The sequence below is a fragment of the Anomaloglossus baeobatrachus genome, chromosome 6 (assembly GCF_048569485.1).
Source record: "Anomaloglossus baeobatrachus isolate aAnoBae1 chromosome 6, aAnoBae1.hap1, whole genome shotgun sequence".
NCBI lineage: Eukaryota > Metazoa > Chordata > Amphibia > Anura > Aromobatidae > Anomaloglossus > Anomaloglossus baeobatrachus.
The window spans coordinates 569846450-569871372 of NC_134358.1; the positions used below are offsets into that span (position 1 = coordinate 569846450).

The window sequence follows — 24923 nt, forward strand, 5'->3', positions numbered from 1 at the left end:
ATATATAGACCTAGTGTATGTGTGCGTATATATCACTGTATACGGGTATATATAGACCTAGTGTATGTGTGCGTATATATCACTGTATACGGGTATATATAGACCTAGGACAGCAGCACACACCCAGGGTGTGTGTGTGCGTATATATCACTGTATACGGGTATATATAGACCTAGGACAGCAGCACACCCCCAGGGTGTGTATGTGTGTGTATATATCACTGTATACGGGTATATATAGACCTAGGACAGCAGCACACACCCAGGGCCGCGCACCCCTAATCCACAATAGACGGTCACAAATGATCAAAGTGCGGCACCAAGTCCTTACACAATCAGGAGCCTTTTCTCAGGTTATCAGCTCCTCAATTACCCACGTTCTCCAGCAAATAACCCTGTGACAAGTCCCTCCTGGAGCAGGATCAGGCTACAGAGGAAAGTTCCGCAACGTTCATGCTTCCATTGTTCTTTTTTGTTTGTTTTGGAGGCAGTAACAACCCTCCTGCCCTCATCAGAGAAGTGCATACAATGTGCGCAGCGCAGACAATCGAGCGACGCACCGACCTCCAGACTGATACAATGTAACAGAACATGAGCGACGCGCCGACCTCCAGACTGATACAATGTAACAGAACATGAGCGACGCGCCGACCTCCAGACTGATACAATGTAACAGAACATGAGCGACGCGCCGACCTCCAGACTGATACTATGTAACAGAACAGGAGCGACGCGCCGACCTCCAGACTGATACAATGTAACAGAACACGAGCGACGTGCCGACCTCCAGACTGATACAATGTAACAGAACATGAGCGACGCGCCGACCTCCAGACTGATACAATATAACAGAACATGAGCGACGCGCCGACCTCCAGACTGATACAATATAACAGAACACGAGCGACGTGCCGACCTCCAGACTGATACAATGTAACAGAACACGAGCGACGTGCCGACCTCCAGACTGATACAATGTAACAGAACATGAGCGACGCGCCGACCTCCAGACTGATACTATGTAACAGAACACGAGCGACGTGCCGACCTCCAGACTGATACAATGTAACAGAACACGAGCGACGTGCCGACCTCCAGACTGATACAATGTAACAGAACACGAGCGACGCGCCGACCTCCAGACTGATACAATATAACAGAACATGAGCGACGCACCGACCTCCAGACTGATACAATGTAACAGAACACGAGCGATGCGCCGACCTCCAGACTGATACAATGTAACAGAACACGAGCGACGTGCCGACCTCCAGACTGATACAATGTAACAGAACACGAGCGACGTGCCGACCTCCAGACTGATACAATGTAACAGAACACGAGCGATGCGCCGACCTCCAGACTGATACAATGTAACAGAACACGAGCGACGTGCCGACCTCCAGACTGATACAATGTAACAGAACACGAGCGACGTGCCGACCTCCAGACTGATACAATGTAACAGAACAGGAGCGACGCGCCGACCTCCAGACTGATACAATATAACAGAACATGAGCGACGTGCCGACCTCCAGACTGATACAATATAACAGAACACGAGCGACGCGCCAACCTCCAGACTGATACAATGTAACAGAACACGAGCGACGTGCCGACCTCCAGACTGATACAATGTAACAGAACACGAGCGACGTGCCGACCTCCAGACTGATACAATGTAACAGAACACGAGCGACGTGCCGACCTCCAGACTGATACAATGTAACAGAACACGAGCGACGTGCCGACCTCCAGACTGATACAATGTAACAGAACACGAGCGACGCGCCGACCTCCAGACTGATACAATATAACAGAACATGAGCGACGCGCCGACCTCCAGACTGATACAATGTAACAGAACACGAGCGATGCGCCGACCTCCAGACTGATACAATGTAACAGAACACGAGCGACGTGCCGACCTCCAGACTGATACAATGTAACAGAACACGAGCGACGTGCCGACCTCCAGACTGATACAATGTAACAGAACAGGAGCGACGCGCCGACCTCCAGACTGATACAATGTAACAGAACACGAGCGACGTGCCGACCTCCAGACTGATACAATGTAACAGAACACGAGCGACGCGCCAACCTCCAGACTGATACAATGTAACAGAACATGAGCGACGCGCCGACCTCCAGACTGATACAATATAACAGAACACGAGCGACGTGCCGACCTCCAGACTGATACAATGTAACAGAACACGAGCGACGTGCCGACCTCCAGACTGATACAATGTAACAGAACACGAGCGACGCGCCGACCCCCAGACTGATACAATATAACAGAACATGAGCGACGCGCCGACCTCCAGACTGATACAATGTAACAGAACATGAGCGACGCGCCGACCTCCAGACTGATACAATGTAACAGAACATGAGCGACGCGCCGACCTCCAGACTGATACAATATAACAGAACATGAGCGACGCGCCGACCTCCAGACTGATACAATGTAACAGAACACGAGCGACGCGCCGACCCCCAGACTGATACAATATAACAGAACATGAGCGACGCGCCGACCTCCAGACTGATACAATGTAACAGAACACGAGCGACGCGCCGACCTCCAGACTGATACAATGTAACAGAACACGAGCGACGCGCCAACCTCCAGACTGATACAATATAACAGAACACGAGCGACGCGCCGACCTCCAGACTGATACAATGTAACAGAACACGAGCGACGCGCCGACCTCCAGACTGATACAATGTAACAGAACACGAGCGACGCGCCAACCTCCAGACTGATACAATATAACAGAACACGAGCGACGCGCCGACCTCCAGACTGATACAATATAACAGAACACGAGCGACGCGCCGACCTCCAGACTGATACAATGTAACAGAACACGAGCGACGCGCCAACCTCCAGACTGATACAATATAACAGAACACGAGCGACGCGCCGACCTCCAGACTGATACAATGTAACAGAACACGAGCGACGCGCCAACCTCCAGACTGATACAATGTAACAGAACACGAGCGACGCGCCAACCTCCAGACTGATACAATGTAACAGAACACGAGCGACGCGCCAACCTCCAGACTGATACAATGTAACAGAACACGAGCGACGTGCCGACCTCCAGACTGATACAATGTAACAGAACACGAGCGATGCGCCGACCTCCAGACTGATACAATGTAACAGAACACGAGCGACGTGCCGACCTCCAGACTGATACAATGTAACAGAACACGAGCGACGCGCCGACCTCCAGACTGATACAATATAACAGAACATGAGCGACGTGCCAACCTCCAGACTGATACAATGTAACAGAACACGAGCGACGCGCCGACCTCCAGACTGATACAATGTAACAGAACATGAGCGACGCACCGACCTCCAGACTGATACTATGTAACAGAACAGGAGCGACGCGCCGACCTCCAGACTGATACAATGTAACAGAACACGAGCGACGCGCCGACCTCCAGACTGATACAATATAACAGAACATGAGCGACGCGCCGACCTCCAGACTGATACAATGTAACAGAACACGAGCGACGCGCCGACCTCCAGACTGATACAATGTAACAGAACACGAGCGACGCGCCGACCTCCAGACTGATACTATGTAACAGAACACGAGCGACGCGCCAACCTCCAGACTGATACAATGTAACAGAACACGAGCGACGCGCCAACCTCCAGACTGATACAATGTAACAGAACACGAGCGACGCGCCGACCTCCAGACTGATACAATGTAACAGAACATGAGCGACGCGCCGACCTCCAGACTGATACAATGTAACAGAACATGAGCGACGCGCCGACCTCCAGACTGATACAATATAACAGAACATGAGCGACGCACCGACCTCCAGACTGATACAATGTAACAGAACACGAGCGACGCGCCAACCTCCAGACTGATACAATGTAACAGAACACGAGCGATGCGCCGACCTCCAGACTGATACTATGTAACAGAACAGGAGCGACGCGCCGACCTCCAGACTGATACAATGTAACAGAACACGAGAGATTGTGCAGCTGCTAATGTGTTATGGAGACAATGACATCCACTTCTCAGCCATGAGAAGCCCTGGTGACCTAGAGTGTCCTCATCTACCGACAGCCAGCAAATATCAGGACAATGGCGGCGAGCTGAATCACACAGGCAGCCATGTATCATCAGGGACACTTCATACGTCACTTTTTTGTGTTGATGTTATTTTTGCCAAACTTCTCAAAGTGTCGCACAATGCTTGATACTTTTAGAAAATATTAAAATAGATATATAGATGGATGGATGGAAGGATGGATGGATGGAAGGATGGATGGATGGATGGATGGATGGATAGATGGAAGGATGGATGGATGGATGGATGGATGGATGGAAGGATGGATGGATGGAAGGATGGATGGATGGATGGATGGATGGATGGATGGATGGAAGGATGGATGGATGGAAGGATGGATGGATGGATGGAAGGATGGATGGATGGATGGATGGAAGGATGGATGGATGGATGGAAGGATGGATGGATGGAAGGATGGATGGATGGAAGGATGGATGGATGGAAGGATGGATGGATGGATGGAAGGATGGATGGATGGAAGGATGGATGGATGGATGGATGGATGGAAGGATGGATGGATGGATGGATGGAAGGATGGATGGATGGATGGATGGAAGGATGGATGGATGGATGAATAGATAGATGGATTGAAAGATGGATGGATGAATAGATGGATGGATGGATGGATGAATAGATGGATGGATGAATAGATGGATAGATGAATAGATGGATGGATGAATAGATGGATGGATGGATGGATGAATAGATAGATGGATTGAAGGATGGATGGATGGATGGAAGGATTGAAGGATGGATGGATGGATGGATGGATGGAAGGATGGATGGATGGATGGAAGGATGGATGGATGGATGGATGGAAGGATGGATGGATGGATGGATGGATGGAAGGATGGATGGATGGAAGGATGGATGGATGGATGGATGAATAGATAGATGGATTGAAGGATGGATGGATGGAAGGATGGATGGATGGATGGATGGATGGATGGATGGAAGGATGGATGGATGGATGGATGGATGGATGGATGGATGGATGGATGAATAGATAGATGGATTGAAAGATGGATGGATGGATGGATGGAAGGATGGATGGATGGATGAATAGATAGATGGATTGAAAGATGGATGGATGAATAGATGGATGGATGGATGGATGAATAGATGGATGGATGGATGGATGAATAGATGGATAGATGAATAGATGGATAGATGAATAGATGGATGGATGAATAGATGGATGGATGGATGGATGAATAGATAGATGGATTGAAGGATGGATGGATAGATGGATTGAAGGATGGATGGATAAATGGATTGATGGATGGATGGATTTATAGATAGATAGATGGATGGATGGATAGTATGATGGCGGGATGTGGGGGGTTGTGCCCTGGCTGATGAGGCCCTTACTATCCGGCCACAATGGAAGAGGCGTCTGTACAATAAGACACAGCCTGCTCCTTCTCCCCGGCCCTCTCCAGTTTTATCTGCCCCTCCACCCAGCCACAGGCCGATGACATCCACGGCTCACAATCCTGAGCCCCAACAGTTCCGACCACGCCCTGGGGGAATCACAGAGAGATGTTATGGGTGCGGGCAACCTGGGCACCTGCAATCCAGTTGTCCCGCAAGGACTTGGAGGGACCCTCACGCACATCCATCTTGTCTGGTGCATTTTGTGCACTCCATCCCGCCTGAGGAAGAGTTACCACCACCTCCACCGGAGTGTACCGCTGACCCCTGCATCATAGAGGCCCCTGTTGGAGTGTACCGCTGACCCCTGCATCATAGAGGCCCCTGTTGGAGTGTACCGCTGACCCCTGCACCATAGAGGCCCCTGTTGGAGTGTACCGCTGACCCCTGCATCATAGAGGCCCCTGTTGGAGTGTACCGCTGACCCGTGCATCATAGAGGCCCCTGTTGGAGTGCACCGCTGACCCCTGCATCATAGAGGCCCCTGTTGGAGTGCACCGCTGACCCCTGCATCATAGAGGCCCCTGTTGGAGTGCACCGCTGACCCCTGCATCATAGAGGCCCCTGTTGGAGTGCACCGCTGACCCCTGCATCATAGAGGCCCCTGTTGGAGTGTACCGCTGACCCCTGCACCATAGAGGCCCCTGTTGGAGTGTACCGCTGACCCCTGCACCATAGAGGCCCCTGTTGGAGTGTACCGCTGACCCCTGCACCATAGAGGCCCCTGTTGGAGTGCCCCGCTGACCCCTGCACCATAGAGGCCCCTGTTGGAGTGCCCCGCTGACCCCTGCTCCATAGAGGCCCCTGTTGGAGTGTACCGCTGACCCCTGCACCATAGAGGCCCCTGTTGGAGTGTACCGCTGACCCCTGCATCATAGAGGCCCCTGTTGGAGTGTACCGCTGGCCCCTGCACCATAGATGCCCCTGTTGGAGTGTACACTGACCCCTGCATCATAGAGGCCCCTGTTGGAGTGCACCGCTGACCCCTGCACCATAGAGGCCCCTGTTGGAGTGCACCGCTGACCCCTGCACCATAGATGCCCCTGTTGGAGTGTACGCTGACCCCTGCACCATAGAGGCCCCTGTTGGAGTGTACGCTGACCCCTGCACCATAGAGGCCCCTGTTGGAGTGTACGCTGACCCCTGCACCATAGAGGCCCCTGTTGGAGTGTACGCTGACCCCTGCACCATAGATGCCCCTGTTGGAGTGTACGCTGACCCCTGCTCCATAGATGCCCCTGTTGCAGTGTATGGCCTCCGGCCTTGGTCACCAGGTTCTCCTCCTGCCTTCTCCAGAATGCACATTAGAAGGAGTCTGACACAGAGGAGATGTTATCGATGTGAGCAGCCGGGGCATCTGCAAAACACTTGTCCTGCTGGTCGATTGAGGAATGACCTTGCACCAAATCGACCTGTTCATTCTGTACAGCCATATACAAGGGGGGAAGAGTTCTCACCCCTTCATGTTGACTTGTCTAATGACTCAGACACTCGGGGTCGGCCACTAGGGGTTTATGGGGTGCGAGCCACAGCCCTGAGTTCCTCTTACCATCAAAGTAAGCACTTACAGGAGGTTGTGCCGGATGGACGGAGAGGCATTGGATTTTGTGACTCCGGGGCATTTCTCACAATAGCTGTTCCCCGGGTGGTTCGGCCAGAGGCGACACATCATGGACCAGGGATTGTTATTGAATTGGCCGGAGGACAGAGGAGGAATATCCCAAAGATGACTGTAGATCTGGACTTTGGCTTTAGGGTCAAGCAACGTGTGGTTGGGGTGATGAGCGGCTGCCTGCCGATATTCTCCTAGGAAATGATGTGGGAGGTCTACAATGTCGATTTGTGGGTGCAGGAAACACAATTAGAGTGAAGGAGGACACAAAGGGAAGCCTGTCCTTCCAACCCTACCGCTGTACAAGGGACTATCCACAGCTGAGCAACATGGACTTAAGTGAGGTGGCCAGAGGTCTGTGTAGACCTCATGGTGTACTCACTTATTAAGAAGGAGGGAGACGATGTGATGGGGGGTTTTGTATAATTTTGTGTACATTCGTATTTCAGGCGTGGTACTCTGTCCATTCTGTGTACATTGTCCTGTTAAGTTAGGCTAATTACCCCCTGCCGGGCTTTTATCTCTAAGTCTGGGGGAGGGGGGCCTGGGATCCACCTAAACTCTCTGCTTACCTGGCAGATTATTCAGTCTGTCTGACAAAGACAAGAGAGAAGGTGTAAGATTGATCCTCTGGGGGGAAGCTGACACCCCAGAGAGACTCAGACATTTATCGCTTACTGGACTGTATCCGTGTTACTGGGCTATTTTACCCTCCGTGTGGTGGATTATTTTATGGACCATCTGATTTTGCTTGGAATAAATGTTCTTTCGGATTTTTTGCTCATCTCTCGCTCTGTTGATTGTGTGATATCAGAGAAGGACCCCGTGATAGATAGATAGATGGATGGATAATAGATATAAGATAGATATAATACATGGATGGATGGATATATAGATAGATATATTATAGATGAATTATAGATAATGTATAGTGTATATATGAGTGATTAGGGCTGTTCTCCCGGTTTCTCGTCTTCAGTTCCCGGCACGCAGTTCTTTACCACCGGCTCGGGATGCCTCCCCCTCGCCTTCATTCATCCTGATGGTCGGGTCTCCCCGGGGCCTCGTTTCTTTTTACACGGCAGCGTTTTATTGGCGTATGTTCTCCGCTTGAGATATAAGTGTTCTGGGCCGGAGTTTGTCGCGGCTTTGATGGACGCCATCAGTCTTCGCACATATTCTACTATTTGCACAGTAAACCTTTCGGCAGAGCTCGTATTTATTACAGCCGCTCATTTCACCGTTACCTTGAATTCTAACAGAGTAAAATCCTCTCCGGCTGAATTGTCGGGTTTCTTAGGAGTCTCTAAAACCTCAGCATTTTCAGGAGAAAACGATCATTCCTGCTCTGTGGGTGTGATCCACGGGTTATCATCAAACCCCTAACCTCGCCCCCCCCAAACCCCCCAAACAATATAATGTGTCAATATAGTATAAAGATACAGGAGGGAAATAAATAAATAGCTGGCTTTAGAATATATATACAGTGCCTACAAGTAGTATTCAACCCCCTGCAGATTTAGCAGGTTTGATAAGATGCAAATAAGTTAGAGCCTGCAAACTTCAAACAAGAGCAGGATTTATTAACAGATGCATAAATCTTACAAACCAACAAGTTATGTTGCTCAGTTAAATTTAAATAAATTTTCTACATAAAAGTGTGGGTCAATTATTATTCAACCCCTAGGTTTAATATTTTGTGGAATAACCCTTGTTTGCAATTACAGCTAATAATCGTCTTTTATAAGACCTGATCAGGCCGGCACAGGTCTCTGGAGTTATCTTGGCCCACTCCTCCATGCAGATCTTCTCCAAGTTATCTAGGTTCTTTGGGTGTCTCATGTGGACTTTAATCTTGAGCTCCTTCCACAAGTTTTCAATTGGGTTAAGGTCAGGAGACTGACTAGGCCACTGCAACACCTTGATTTTTTCCCTCTTGAACCAGGCCTTGGTTTTCTTGGCTGTGTGCTTTGGGTCGTTGTCTTGTTGGAAGATGAAATGACGACCCATCTTAAGATCCTTGATGGAGGAGCGGAGGTTCTTGGCCAAAATCTCCAGGTAGGCCGTGCTATCCATCTTCCCATGGATGCGGACCAGATGGCCAGGCCCCTTGGCTGAGAAACAGCCCCACAGCATGATGCTGCCACCACCATGCTTGACTGTAGGGATGGTATTCTTGGGGTCGTATGCAGTGCCATCCAGTCTCCAAACGTCACGTGTGTGGTTGGCACCAAAGATCTCGATCTTGGTCTCATCAGACCAGAGAACCTTGAACCAGTCTGTCTCAGAGTCCTCCAAGTGATCATGAGCAAACTGTAGACGAGCCTTGACATGACGCTTTGAAAGTAAAGGTACCTTACGGGCTCGTCTGGAACGGAGACCATTGCGGTGGAGTACGTTACTTATGGTATTGACTGAAACCAATGTCCCCACTGCCATGAGATCTTCCCGGAGCTCCTTCCTTGTTGTCCTTGGGTTAGCCTTGACTCTTCGGACAAGCCTGGCCTCGGCACGGGAGGAAACTTTCAAAGGCTGTCCAGGCCGTGGAAGGCTAACAGTAGTTCCATAAGCCTTCCACTTCCGGATGATGCTCCCAACAGTGGAGACAGGTAGGCCCAACTCCTTGGAAAGGGTTTTGTACCCCTTGCCAGCCTTGTGACCCTCCACGATCTTGTCTCTGATGGCCTTGGAATGCTCCTTTGTCTTTCCCATGTTGACCAAGTATGAGTGCTGTTCACAAGTTTGGGGAGGGTCTTAATTAGTCAGAAAAGGCTGGAAAAAGAGATAATTAATCCAAACATGTGAAGCTCATTGTTCTTTGTGCCTGAAATACTTCTTAATACTTTAGGGGAACCAAACAGAATTCTGGTGGTTTGAGGGGTTGAATAATAAATGACCTCTGAATAAACTTCTCACAATTTAAAAAAAAAAGAAATAACATTCTTTTTTGCTGCAGTGCATTTCACACTTCCAGGCTGATCTACAGTCCAAATGTCACAATGCCAAGTTAATTCCGAATGTGTAACCTGCTAAATCTGCAGGGGGTTGAATACTACTTGTAGGCACTGTGTATATATATATATATGTATGTGTGTATATATATATATATATATATATATATATATATATATATATATATATATATATATATATATATATATATATGGCCATATTCTGCTGCACAGCACAGCCAATAAAAGCTCCCTCTCAGTACAGTATGCTGGAGGAAACCAGAGGAGACCCAGCAAACAAAGCGAGAACATACAGATACTGTCCTTGGTGAGATTTGAACTTCCTTCCCTTTTCTTCTTCTTCCTTTTTTTCCTTTCCATCTCCTTCCTTCCCCTTTCTCCTTCCTTCTTTCTTTCTTGTCTTTACTTTCCCTTCCTTCCTTTTCCTTTCTTCAACCTTCTTCCTTCCTTCTTCATTCCTTCCTCCTATCCTTCTCTTTCCCTACTTCTCCTTTCTTCCTTCCAGATTTTTTCTTCCTTTTTTCTTCCTTCATTGATTCTCCTACCTTCCATCTTCTTTCCTTCCTTCACCTTTCTTCGCTCTTTTTCCTTCCTTCCTTCGCCTCTTACTTCCCTTTCCTGTCTTTTCTTCCTTCTCCTTCCTTTCTTGTTTTTCCTTCCTTCATCCTCCTTTCTTCTTTCCTTTTTCATATATTCTTTCCTCTGATTTCCTTTTTCAGTTTTTCCTTTACCTTTCTTCCTTCCTTTTCTCCTCTTCTTTCCTTCCTTCCCTATCACAATGTTACTTAGTGAGGGACAGGGGCTCCTATGCTGTCCCTCATGTTAGGGGACCATTGGCTATCTCTCACCTCCAGATTACTCCTAATGGTGGAGATGCTGGAGTCCCGTGCCTTTCTATACTCCTGAGAAATACTGCTCTAATACTCCCCTTCACCAGGGAGGGAGAGTCCGGAGTGAGATGGTAAACAGATAAGGACAGACAGGAAAAAACAAAACTCTGACACAGTGCACACACACAGGAATAGACAAAGAGAGACTCAGGCGAAAAACAAGAGCAGGAGGTAGCAACAAAAAGACAACAAGGGTAAACTCCACAATGCACTCATCAACAGGTATCGCCAGATAGTCTGGATCTCCACACCTCACCAGACCAGCTAAGATAAACTATAGTTGGAATAGGTGGAAGGATCCTGCCAGCATATATAAGAGGGGAGCAGATGTGATTGGCTCCCCCAACATGTGATCAAAGGAGACTAACAGGCAGAGCAGCAGAGAGTAACTCTTGCTAGGCTTCATCTGAATTAGCACTCAGCAGGTTGACGCCCGAGTCTGCCTGTGTAGATCACAGATACCAGAGGAGTTATCAGAATCTGTAGTCTGAACAGAACCCGATGCTGCCATTACAGTTGCTGTAGTTTGTGACATTCCCTATAGTCATATTTTTGACCATTCTATGTTGATTTTATTTGACTTTGTACAGTATGTCAGTAGCATGTCAGATACTCTCTGGGCGTTCCCATGCACTTGGCAGTCTTATTCTCAGCACTGTATGTCGGCATTTCTTGGTTATTGCATAGTGCGATGATTTCAGTGCAGTATTAGGACATTTTCTGAGCACTGTATGGGAGTACCGTATTTGAGAATTTATTTTTAGGAGCATTCTCAAGGTGATATAATTTGAGTGCTGTATGGCAGTATTATATGTACCATGTATTGCGGTATTATTAATGCACTGTGTGGTGCCAGGGTTATTTCATTCTAAAATCTGTGTATTACTAATCACATGGATAGAAAACACTGAGGTTCCATTTTATATGCTTGTTTCATTGTTGCATTTCTCATGTAAATGATGCAGAAGCCGCAATACACGTGATGACAGCGCGCGGCGGAATAAAAACCTGCAAAAACGGCCGATACAATGAGTCAGTGAGGAACCATCATCCACACTGCCCTGAGCCTGGAAAACCTGCAGCAGATGGGATTAATGAGGACATGGCAGAATTAGGGTCCAGCGCTGCGGCCCCCGGAGCAGAGGGTGTATAGTGTATAGTTAGTGCGCCCTTTATTATTATTATTATTATTATTATTATTATTCCTGCTTTCACCGTTCCGGCCTCATCACATCCTAATAATATAGGCCATCATGTCCAGGTGAGAGGGAAACAATCAGCAGGCAGGATCAGTATGGCGGTAGGAGTCCGTCCTTCCTGCTCAATACATGGTGGAGAGCCTGGCGCAGAGGCAGAACCTGGGGTCCTCCTGCGCAGAGACAGAACCTGGGGTCCTCCTGCGCAGAGACAGAACCTGGGGTCCTCCTGCGCAGAGGCAGAACCTGGGGTCCTCCAGCGCAGAGGCAGAACCTGGGGTCCTCCAGCACAGAGGCAGAACCTGGGGTCTTCCAGTGCAGAGGCAGAACCTGGGGTCCTCCAGCGCAGAGGCAGAACCTGGGGTCCTCCAGCGCAGAGGCAGAACCTGGGGTCCTCCAGCGCAGAGGCAGAACCTGGGGTCCTCCAGCGCAGAGACAGAACCTGGGGTCCTCCAGCGTAGAGACAGAACCTGGGGTCCTCCAGCGCAGAGGCAGAACCTGGGGTCCTCCAGCGCAGAGGCAGAACCTGGGGTCCTTGAGCACAGAGGCAGAACCTGGGGTCCTCCAGCGCCGAGGCAGCACCTGAGGTCCTCCAATGCCGAGGCAGAACCTGGGGTCCTTGAGCACAGAGGCAGAACCTGGGGTCCTGCAGTGCAGAGGCAGAACCTGGGGTCCTCCAGCGCAGAGGCAGAACCTGGGGTCCTTGAGCACAGAGGCAGAACCTGGGGTCCTCCAGTGCAGAGGCAGAACCTGGGGTCCTCCAGCGCAGAGGCAGAACCTGGGGTCCTTGAGCACAGAGGCAGAACCTGGAGTCCTGCAGTGCAGAGGCAGCACCTGAGGTCCTCCAGCGCAGAGGCAGAACCTGGGGTCCTCCAGCACAGATGCAGACCGGGGGGGACCTGGATGATTGCTGCCTCTGCACCTCATATAGCGATGTCCGCGCCTAAACTGAAGGTGGGATTCCCCTTTAAGGATTCTCTCGAGGCTCTATCCCTCGTGCTCCGGATCCATTCTGCTTCTGATCTCCATCATATTATATATTTTTTTAAATAAAAAGGGAAAACCTTCCATAACTTTGCAAATTACAGCTGACGATCCGGCCGGTAACACAATCCCGCAGTGACTAAGTCCACATGGCACAGCTCGAAAGGAAAGTGGAAATTAAAGGGCAGGCGAGACCCGGTGCTTCCTCCCTTGTTATTCTTAAAGTTTTGGCTTTTTTGGGGGGTTGGGTCCTATAGAACGTCCAACTATGGAAACCTCAACCACCACAGCTGCAGCGCGAGAGAAAACCTGCTGCTTCTCCGAATGGCGCCATCCACAGGTCATAAAACCAGCCGATAATATCATCACCCAGCTTTCCCAGGATCAGATACCATCACCATCACAGCAGACAATGACCCCAGGACTTCAGACATGGGGGATTCTGATATTGGGGGACACAACCCCGTAACTGATGCAAAACCAGACCTGATGCAATAAGAAACAACGGAAAATTCATTTATTTCAAGGAATTTATTCACTTTCCCTCCCTGGGGGATTTTTATGTGACATTTGAGGTCTTCTCTCCAGGGTGGGATCATTGAGGGGCTTCCAGCACCGGCTCCGGGTTCCTGAAGACCGAGGCGTGGACATTTCTGCAACAAAGAAACAAATAAACAGCAGAAAAGAAAACAGAATAAAGAGAAGATAAGAGTCTCTACACATCACTGTGATATGACACAATGGGGTCAGAAAGGGACAGACTAACGGGCGCGGAGCAGTAAATACCGAAATATACATATACGTCCAATAACAAGAAAAAAGGATCAATAAATATGCACATCCCAGAGATCCAGAGTATGGGGGAGGCGCGGGAGAAATCTTGTACGCGATGGTGGGAAGAGGAGATGAGAGAGGAGATAAGAGAGGAGGAGATCTTGTGAGGATCTGAGGTTGCGTGCAGGTAGGTACCGGGAGACTAGGTCACAGATGTAGGGAGGAGACAGGTTGTGCATGGCTTTGGAGGTCATGGTTAGGGTTTTGAACTGGAGTTTTTGGGTGATGGGAAGCCAGTGAAGGGATTGGCAGAGTGGAGAGGTCGGGGAGTAGCGGGGGGAGAGGTGGATTAGGCGGGCCGCAGAGTTTAGGCTAGATTGGAGGGAGTAAAAGTGTTAGAAGGGAGGCCAGAGAGCAGGAGGTTGCAGTAGTCCAGGCGGGAGACGATGAGGGCATGCACTTGTGTTTTTGTAGATTCTTGGTCAAGGAATGTACGGATCTGGAAAATATTTTTGAGTTGGATGCGGCAGGAGGTGGAAATGGCTTGAATATGTGGCTTGAAGGACACAGCAGAGTCAAGGGTTACCCCGACTCAGCAAGCACGCAGGACTGGGGATAGTGAGCAGCCACTGACCATGATGGTTAGGTCTGTTGGGGATTTAGTGAGATGGAGCAAATATGATGAATGTTTTGCCAGCATTAAGTTTTAGAAATTGAGAGGAGAAAAAGGATGAGATACAAGGGAGACATTGTGGGATTTTGGTTAGTAAGGAGGTGATGTCAGGTCCAGAGAGGTAGATCTGTGTGTCATCGGCATAGAGATGATACTGGAAGCCGTGGGACTCTATGAGCTGTCCCAGGCCGAAGGTGTAAATGGAGAACAGCAGGGGTCCAAGAACTGAACCTTGGGGGACACCGACAGATAGGGGGCGAGATGAGGAAGTGGTGTGAGAATGGGAGACTCTGAATGTCCGGTCAGTTAACTATGAAGAGATCCAAGATAGCGCCAAGTCTGTGATGCCCAGAGATGAGAGAATCTGTAATAGGAGGGAATGGTCTACTGTGTCAAAAGCAGAGGACAGGTCCAGGAGGAGGACAGAGTAGTGTAGAGGGCAGAGGACAGGTCCAGGAGGAGGAGGACAGAGTAGTGTAGAGGGCAGAGGACAGGTCCAGGAGGAGGAGGACAGCGTAGCGTAGAGGGCAGAGGACAGGTCCAGGAGGAGAAGGACAGAGTAGTGTAGAGGGCAGAGGACAGGTCCAGGAGGAGGAGGACAGAGTAGTGTAGAGGGCAGAGGACAGGTCCAGGAGGAGGACAGAGTAGTGTCACTTGGCTTTGGCGATTAGTAGGTCATTGATGACTTTAGTTAGGGCAGTTTCAGTAGAGTGATGCGGTCGGAATACAGCCGGAATTGTAACCGGTCAAAGAGGGAGCAGGAGGAGAGGTGTGAGGACAATTCAAGATGGACATGCTGTTCCAGTAGTTTTGAGGCATAGGGGAGAAGTGATTTGGGGCGATAGCTAGGCAAGGAAGGGTCAAAGAAAGGACTTTTGAGGATGGGTGTGATCGAGGCATGTTTAGAGCATGAGGGCAAGACACCAGTTGTTAGTGATAGGTTGAAGAGATGGGTTATGGTCAAGTCGAAGACTGCAGTGAGGGGAGCGGGTCAAGTGCACAGGTGGTGAGATGGGATCTTGAGAGCAGAGTGGAAAGATGATCTTCTGTCGTGGTGGAGAAGCTGGATTTGGAGGAAGACGGCTGAGTAGTTGTGAGGAGTGGCTGCGGAGACTGTAAGCCAAAGCTTACTCTGATGTTATCAATCTTCTGCTAGAAGAAAGAGGCAATATCTTTGCCTGAGATGAGAGGAGAGGGAGGTGGTGCCAGAGACGGAGGAGAGGAGAGGGAGGTGGTGCCGGAGACGGAGGAGAGAATTGAAGGTGTTGAATAGCTGTTTAGGGTTGGGAGATAGAGAGGAAATGTGGGATGAGAAGTAGGTTTGTTTTGATAAAGTGCTTGTAGAAATTGGAACTCTTTCATATCTGCTCAGCAATCCTGGAAGCCCGTCTCAGTTCTTTAGTGAAGCTGGTGTGCCAGGGTTGTCTGTTGATTGTGCGAGTTTTGATATACAGGAGGGGCTCATTCGAGAGGTGCAGCTATTGTGGTATTATATAAAGAGACAGCAGGATCTGCATCATGTAGTTACCGTATGTCTGTAAGAGGGAGAAGGGACACAGAAAGTGACTGTAGATCAAGGTGTTTGACATTTATGCAAGGGTGTGTAAGTTTGTGGGGTGGGCATCTTTGTGGGTAGCTGAGAAGGACCATTGGTTGAGGCCATATGAGGAAGTGAGTGTTAAAAGTTAAGAGATAGCTGAGTGAGAGGTGTTGGGGTTGCATTTTCTCGTATGGTGACCCCAAATGTTATACTATTGATCTTGATTTCTTGTATGTTTATAATGTCTTGGAATTTCGCTCCTCAATACTGATATTACAAAACCAAAAGGAAATATGGTGAGTTATGGAAATCGCAAGATGGAGACATTACTGATGTGAAAACAATGAGAAAATGGAAATTCTCCAATCTAGAGTCTGAGCCACGTGCAGAAATCCCGGCACTTCCAGCCTCAACTGCGATGACTGAGGTTATTAATGGTCATCTGAGGAAGGTTCTGCCTTTTGAAACCACTTGTATAATCAGCGGGATCCACTGAAGCCATGTGAGACAAGTTCAGAGATACTGCAGCCACGGGATACAAGTCCGGAAATGCTGGAGCCACAGGAGAAAAGTCTGGAGATGCAGTAATCAGGGAAGAAAAGTCCAGAGATACTGAAGCCATGGGGGACAAGTCTGGAGATGCTGCAGACATGGGGGACAAGTCCATAAATGCTGTAGTCACAGGAGACAAGTCCATAGATGTGTCCGAAGGCACTGGAGCCATAGCAGACAAGTCTGGAGATGCTGCAGCCACAGGAGACAAGTCTGGAGATGCTGCAGCCACAGGAGACAAGTCTGGAGATGCTGCAGCTACAGGAGACAAGTCTGGAGATGCTGCAGCTACAGGAGACAAGTCTGGAGATGCTGCAGCCACAGGAGACAAGTCTGGAGATGCTGCAGCCACAGGAGACAAGTCTGGAGATGCTGCAGCTACAGGAGACAAGTCTAGAGAGGCTGCAGCCACAGGAGACAAGTCTAGAGAGGCTGTAGCCACAGGAGACAAGTCTGGAGATGCTGCAGCTACAGGAGACAAGTCTGGAGATGCTGCAGCCACAGGAGACAAGTCTGGAGATGCTGCAGCTACAGGAGACAAGTCTAGAGAGGCTGCAGCCACAGGAGACAAGTCTGGAGAGGCTGCAGTCACAGGAGACAAGTCTGGAGATGCTGCAGCTACAGGAGACAAGTCTGGAGATGCTGCAGCTACAGGAGACAAGTCTGGAGATGCTGCAGCTACAGGAGACAAGTCTGGAGATGCTGCAGCCACAGGAGACAAGTCTGGAGAGGCTGCAGCTACAGGAGACAAGTCTAGAGATGCTGCAGCTACAGGAGACAAGTCTGGAGATGCTGCAGCTACAGGAGACAAGTCTGGAGATGCTGCAGCCACAGGAGACAAGTCTGGAGAGGCTACAGCTACAGGAGACAAGTCTAGAGATGCTACAGCTACAGGAGACAAGTCTAGAGAGGCTGCAGCCACAGGAGACAAGTCTGGAGAGGCTGCAGTCACAGGAAACAAGTCTGGAGATGCTGCAACCACAGGAGACAAGTCTGGAGATGCTGCAGCCACAGGAGACAAGTCTGGAGATGCTGCAGCCACAGGAGACAAGTCTGGAGAGGCTGCAGCCACAGGAGACAAGTCTGGAGAGGCTGCAGTCACAGGAGACAAGTCTGGAGATGCTGCAGCTACAGGAGACAAGTCTGGAGATGCTGCAGCTACAGGAGACAAGTCTGGAGATGCTGCAGCCACAGGAGACAAGTCTGGAGATGCTGCAGCCACAGGAGACAAGTCTGGAGATGCTGCAGCCACAGGAGACAAGTCTGGAGATGCTGCAGCCACAGGAGACAAGTCTGGAGATGCTGCAGCCACAGGAGACAAGTCTGGAGACGCTGCAACCACAGGAGACAAGTCTAGAGATGCTGCAGCCACAGGAGACAAGTCTGGAGATGCTGCAGCCACAGGAGACAAGTCTGGAGATGCTGCAGCCACAGGAGACAAGTCTGGAGATGCTGCAGCCACAGGAGACAAGTCTGGAGATGCTGCAGCCACAGGAGACAAGTCTGGAGATGCTGCAGCCACAGGAGACAAGTCTGGAGATGCTGCAGCTACAGGAGACAAGTCTAGAGAGGCTGCAGCCACAGGAGACAAGTCTGGAGAGGCTGCAGCCACAGGAGACAAGTCTGGAGAGGCTGCAGTCATGGGAGAAGGTTTAGTCCTGGTGCTTGTCTACCCATCCTGTGATTTCCATAATTTCACGACTTTTCCTTCTTGGTATCACAGTTTCAATGTTGAGGAGTTTATTTTGTAGTAGTTGTTGGGGTGTTCCTTTATCATTCACCCCCCCCCCCCTCTGCATTTTGCTAGCTTAGATTTGTATTGTAGACAATACCTGTTCAGCTGGCCATGATGTGCTTCACAAAGGCTGCAAGAAGGTAATAGGAAGAGTCATGTTATATACAGGTAATGCAGTCCTATGTAACACCACAGTGATAACTCTGAGTATGTGTAATTGATCAGTCCAGCAGTCCTATGTAACAGTCCAGATATAGTGGCATAATTCCCTATGTTATATCAGCTGTAGTCGCTTCCCGTCAGTGTTGTTTTCCTCTTTATCTCCTGACATCATACAGGAGTGCGGCCGGGGGCCGGGATCTCGCTCCTGATGTTTTTGCCAATATTCCTAATGAAATTTTCATTTTACAGCCTCAGCCGTTGTTTCCAGACTCCGCAGCGCGGCGCTTTCTATTTTGCCTGTTTTTCAGCAATGTGAGTTTTTGGTAATTGCATTGTTATTCTGTGTTTTTGGAGCGGAGCGTCGCCCGATGACTGAACACATTCCAGACGTGAACCTTTTACTTTTGGAATGAAATGTAACCTGCGGCCAATGCTAATAAATCCCTCATACCGCGCAATATTGGAGCGAGCGCCGCTCTCAGCAGTATCCGCAATCCCCAAACACTAATATTAATATTGTATATTTCTGTAGCGCTGACATATTCCGTTGCACTGAATTCAGACTACTGATACTTCTGAGCTTATGGTGGAGCCGGGAGCCGGGGAGCGCCACAGAACGGCAGGGCAAGCAGAGGACACCAGCGTCTCGGGGCAGGCGGTGCCATGATCTCCAGATTGCGGTGGATCTTATTAATAACCGGAATAAAGTGAATAAAAAATGTTTTATTCATTTTTAACGGTCCATTGAGGCAGGAGGAATTACCATTTTTTTATGGGGGAGGGTGAAACGTTATCACTGTGGTTGCAGCATTTATTTTGTGAGCATTAGTTCTTTATGATAGGCACTTATAGCAGAAGGTGGCAGAACTGTTGTTTACCACTATATGGTCACTGTATAGCAGTAATATCTGTCTTGGTCCTTGTATAGTGTATTTTATGCAGCTACAGCACTGACATCTGCTAAGGTGCTTACAATATCCACTAAAATTAGGGAGCATTTTTGTAGTTCTTAAAATCTGATGCCCGGTTTGGGTCCAATTAAGGTGTGGTTCACTCCGTCCACTCACCCTGTGCTGACCCCATATCTACGCATCTGCTGCTGAATGAAATTAGTGACCTCAGCTATCTTTCTAATAGGGAGATATTTAAGGAAGGATAAAAAAAAGTAGTGTTCTAGCTAAAAAAAATAGTAAATAGTAAAGGATCAATGCTGAATGCTCTTGTCCATTTTGTTTCGGAAGGAGATTGGGGCAGGAGCGTAGGCATCCCCATGTGTGTCCTCTTCTGATATGTATATGATTAGAAAATATGAGACAAATTGAACAAATTACATATAATATTAACATTCTATATCAACAGTATTTGATGGTGCTTAAGGAACCACAATGGGTACGTTCAGTGATTCCAGTATATATACGTATTTCTGTCCTGGTATAGAACCCTTCAAAAATTATAGTGGGCCATTATCTTCATTATTTGTACTAGATTAGACAAAGTCTTGAATAAGATATTACCAGATATATTTGTTTTTCAATATTTAAGGAACCGCAATGGGTACATTCAGTGATTCCAGTGTAATGTGTCTGTTCTGGTATAGAACCTTTAAAACCTTTAAAATATTATAGTGGGCCACTATCTTCATTATTTATACTGGATTATACAAAGGCTTAAGGTAGTACCAGATATATTTGTTTTTCGATATTTAAGGAACCATAATTGGTACATTCAGTAATTATTTGTCACACCTGATTTGTTTTCTCCTCCCCCTGTTTTTCCCTTTGGCATTGTGTATGGTTGTAGGATATATGTAAGCTTGCCATTTTGGTTTTATATGTGTCATTAGGTCGAAATGTGTAGACCAGACAGGGTCTATGTTTTACTCTATTTTTTGAATGAATCTAGCAAACGTTTTTAATATTACCTGTGGATGCTGGCTCTACTCTTTTTGGATTGATTAAGATATTACTAGGTATCTTTCAATATTTAAGGTACCGCTATGGGTACATTCAGTGATTTCAGTGTATACGTATGTCTATTCTGGTATAGAACCTTTAAAACCTTTAAAAAATATTATAGTGGGCCACTATCTTCATTATTTATTTTTGGTTTTCAATATTTAAGGTACCGCTATGGGTACTTTCAGGATGCCTATGTAAACATACTGTATGTCTGACATGACATATGATGCAGTTAGATGCTTCTAGCAGATGCAAATATCTGAAAAATATGATGAGAATAAGATGAGAATCTTTTAATGAAAATTCTAAACTGAGTGGGACATAATAATACTGAATTGTTTTGCGATCAATATGTGCATATTTAATTTCTTCCCCATACAGTGTGATCTCAGTGGTTGGTTCTCCTGCTCGTCTGCCAATAACTATTTCGGGCTTGTTATTTGTAACTTCCATTCTCTGAAATAATGATTAATTACCTTCATAGTTGATGCAGCCATTGGCATCTTCCTGCCCAGACATCAATTTGTCAACTTCCTCTTCTGTCATTCGTTCCCCTGGTCGAGGATACATTTTGGAAAATTGAGTTTGGCAATCTTGTTAGATGTTATAAGTATATGAAAATCATAAATGTTTATATAATGGTAAATGTAGGGAATTACCTAGAGTAGCCAATACGTGGCGAATTTCTGCCCCCATGACGGTGCCATTGCCTTCCTTGTCAAAGACTCGGAGACCCTCCACAAAGTCCTCATAGGTGCCCTTCTCTTTGGACTTGGAGATATGTTGTAACATTGGCAAAAAGGTGTCAAAATCCATCAGTTTTGTGTTAAGTTCTGAAGAGAACATTGTAGAGAAACAATAACATGTGACCCAATGCATGAAATATTACACAACTATGAGAAAAACAATAAGAAAGGACAGAGGCGAAATAGCCGCAGAGCCTTGGTAGAGGTGTGGAGATCAGGGTTGAGGCAGTGAAATAAAACATTATCCTCGGTGAAGGAGAAGCCGCAGTAGATTCAATCTCACCAAGATCTTCCCGAATGACCCACGCTCAACTGCCCCGAATGAGAGAATTAGGAATGTGTCAGGAGTCCACATGGCTCAGGTGCGTGGCTGCGAGGCCTAAGAACGTTTACCCTATCAGACAAACGGTATGCTCTTTTTTTCTCTTGTTGCTAGGACTAGAGATGAGTGGACCTGTGGAAGTTCTGATTCTGTCTCATGGAGTTTTGCCCAATATTTGCCAACTGTCATGGTGGCATTGAGCTCTGTTCAGATTGCAGATTCTAACACTTGCCCAATGGTTTTTCTGGTGACTGGGATCAACACAGGCAGACTCGGGCATCAACCTGCTGTGTGCTGATTCATAGACAGGCTAGCAAGAGTTAATGTCTGCTAGTCTGCTTGTTAGTCTCCTTTGATCGCATGTTGTGGAATGACCTATCACATTTGCTCCCCTCCTATTTATGCTGGTTGAATGCTTCCACCCATGCTAGCTATAGTTTATTCTATGTTGGTCTGTGAGGTGTCCTAAACTTACTACAGAAAGTTGTGCTTATTGTTTGGAGCTGTTGTGGCGTTACCCTTGTTGTTTTGTAGCTTCCTTCCTGCTCTTGTTTTTCCTCCTGAACCTCTTATTGTCTTTATCTCTCTGTGTGACAGAGTTTTGGTTTTCCCTTGTCTGTCTTTATCTGTGGTTTTCAACACACTTCTGTCCTGTCCTTCCTAGGTGGAGGGGGAGGGTGAATGAGATCAGGACTGGTTAGGAGCAGGGCCAGGAATGATACTCGGGCCTCTCCACCATTAGGAGTATCCTAAGGTTAGGAGTAGCATAGGGTTAGCTTAGGAGCCACGGATCCCCGCTATCCCAATGTAAGTCAATGATTGGGCAGTTCAGCTGCTCGCCCACATACAGCCACCCATAAACTGAGCACTTCCAGGGGAGAGAGGGCTGGGTTTTTTTGACACACTACATCTGAAAATGTTGTTGTTACCCCCAGTGGGAGCCATTCAGGGACTGCAAGCGGCTTGCACTGAGAGTACTGAGCACTGAGAGCACTGAGCACTGAGAGTACTGAGCACTGAGAGTACTGAGCACTGACAGTACTGAGCACTGACAGTACTGAGCACTGAGAGTACTGAGAGTACTGAGCACTGAGAGTACTGAGCACTGAGAGTACTGAGCACTGAGAGTACTGAGTACTGAGAGTACTGAGAGTACAGAGCACTGATTGTACTGAGCACTGAGAGTACTGAGCACTGAGAGTACTGAGCACTGAGAGTACTGAGCACTGAGAGTACTGAGAGTACTGAGCACTGAGAGTACTGAGAGCACTGAGAGTACTGAGCACTGAGAGCACTGAGAGTACTGAGCACTGAGAGCACTGAGCACTGAGAGCACTGAGAGTACTGAGCACTGAGAGCACTGAGAGTACTGAGCACTGAGAGTACTGAGAGTACTGAGCACTGAGAGTACTGAGAGTACTGAGCACTGAGTGTACTGAGCACTGAGAGTACTGAGCACTGAGAGTACTGAGCACTGAGAGTACTGAGCACTGATTGTACTGAGCACTGAGCACTGAGAGTACTGAGCACTGAGAGTACTGAGCACTGAGAGTACTGAGCACTGAGGGTACTGAGAGTACTGAGCACTGAGAGTACTGAGCACTGATTGTACTGAGCACTGAGAGTACTGAGCACTGAGCACTGAGAGTACTGAGCACTGAGAGTACTGAGTACTGAGAGTACTGAGTAGTGAGCACTGAGCGTACTGAGCACTGAGAGTACTGAGCACTGAGAGTACTGAGCACTGAGAGTACTGAGTACTGAGAGTACTGAGCACTGAGAGTACTGAGAGTACTGAGCACTGAGAGTACTGAGCACTGAAAGTACTGAGCACTGAGAGTACTGAGCACTGAAAATACTGAGCACTGAGAGTACTGAGCACTGATTGTACTGAGCACTGATTGTACTGAGCACTGAGAGTACTGAGCACTGAGTGTACTGAGCACTGAGCGTATTGAGCACTGAGAGTACTGAGCACTGATTGTACTGAGCACTGAGAGTACTGAGCACTGAGCACTGAGAGTACTGAGTACTGAGCACTGAGATTACTGAGCACTGAGTGTACTGAGTACTGAGAGTACTGAGTACTGAGAGTACTGAGCACTGAGAGTACTGAGAGTACTGAGCACTGAGAGTACTGAGCACTGAGAATACTGAGCACTGAGAGTACTGAGTACTGAGCACTGAGAGCACTGAGAGTACTGAGCACTGAGAGTACTGAGCACTGAGAGTACTGAGCACTGAGAGTGCTGAGCACTGAGCACTGAGAGTACTGAGCACTGAGAGTACTGAGAGTACTGAGCACTGAGAGTACTGAGCACTGAGAGTACTGAGAGTACTGAGCACTGAGCGCTGAGAGCACTGAGAGTACTGAGAGTACTGAGCACTGAGCGCTGAGAGCACTGAGAGTACTGAGAGTACTGAGCACTGAGAGTACTGAGTACTGAGAGCACTGAGAGTACTGTGCACTGAGAGTACTGAGAGCACTGAGAGTACTGAGCACTGAGAGCACTGAGAGTACTGAGCACTGAGAGCACTGAGCACTGAGAGCACTGAGAGTACTGAGCACTGAGAGCACTGAGAGTACTGAGCACTGAGAGTACTGAGAGTACTGAGCACTGAGAGTACTGAGAGTACTGAGCACTGAGTGTACTGAGCACTGAGAGTACTGAGCACTGAGAGTACTGAGCACTGAGAGTACTGAGAGTACTGAGCACTGAGAGTACTGAGCACTGATTGTACTGAGCACTGAGCACTGAGAGTACTGAGCACTGAGAGTACTGAGCACTGAGAGTACTGAGCACTGAGGGTACTGAGCACTGAGCACTGAGAGTACTGAGCACTGAGAGTACTGAGCACTGATTGTACTGAGCACTGAGAGTACTGAGCACTGAGCACTGAGAGTACTGAGCACTGAGAGTACTGAGCACTGAGAGTACTGAGCACTGAGAGTAGTGAGCACTGAGCGTACTGAGCACTGAGAGTACTGAGCACTGAGAGTACTGAGTACTGAGAGTACTGAGCACTGAGAGTACTGAGAGTACTGAGCACTGAGAGTATTGAGCACTGAGTGTACTGAGCACTGAGTGTACTGAGTACTGAAAGTACTGAGCACTGAGAGTACTGAGAGTACTGAGCACTGAGAGTACTGAGCACTGAAAGTACTGAGCACTGAGAGTACTGAGCACTGAAAGTACTGAGCACTGAGAGTACTGAGAGTACTGAGCACTGATTGTACTGAGCACT

At 48.2% G+C, this 24923-nt stretch overlaps 1 protein-coding gene across 1 annotated transcript in view; it reads right to left on the bottom strand.

Annotated features, from left to right (window-relative positions):
• Positions 1–13783: 13783 nt before the first annotated feature.
• MYL3 (myosin light chain 3) overlaps positions 13784–24923 on the bottom strand; it is a 73920-nt gene continuing 62780 nt past the window's right edge. Inside the window, exons 4-7 of the mRNA XM_075316916.1 lie at positions 21269–21442; positions 21086–21163; positions 18587–18619; positions 13784–13868 (exon numbers count right to left, since the gene is read on the bottom strand). Coding sequence (XP_075173031.1) covers positions 18591–18619; positions 21086–21163; positions 21269–21442 — 281 coding nt within the window. The 3' untranslated portion in view covers positions 13784–13868; positions 18587–18590. The remainder of the gene's footprint in view (positions 13869–18586; positions 18620–21085; positions 21164–21268; positions 21443–24923) is intronic.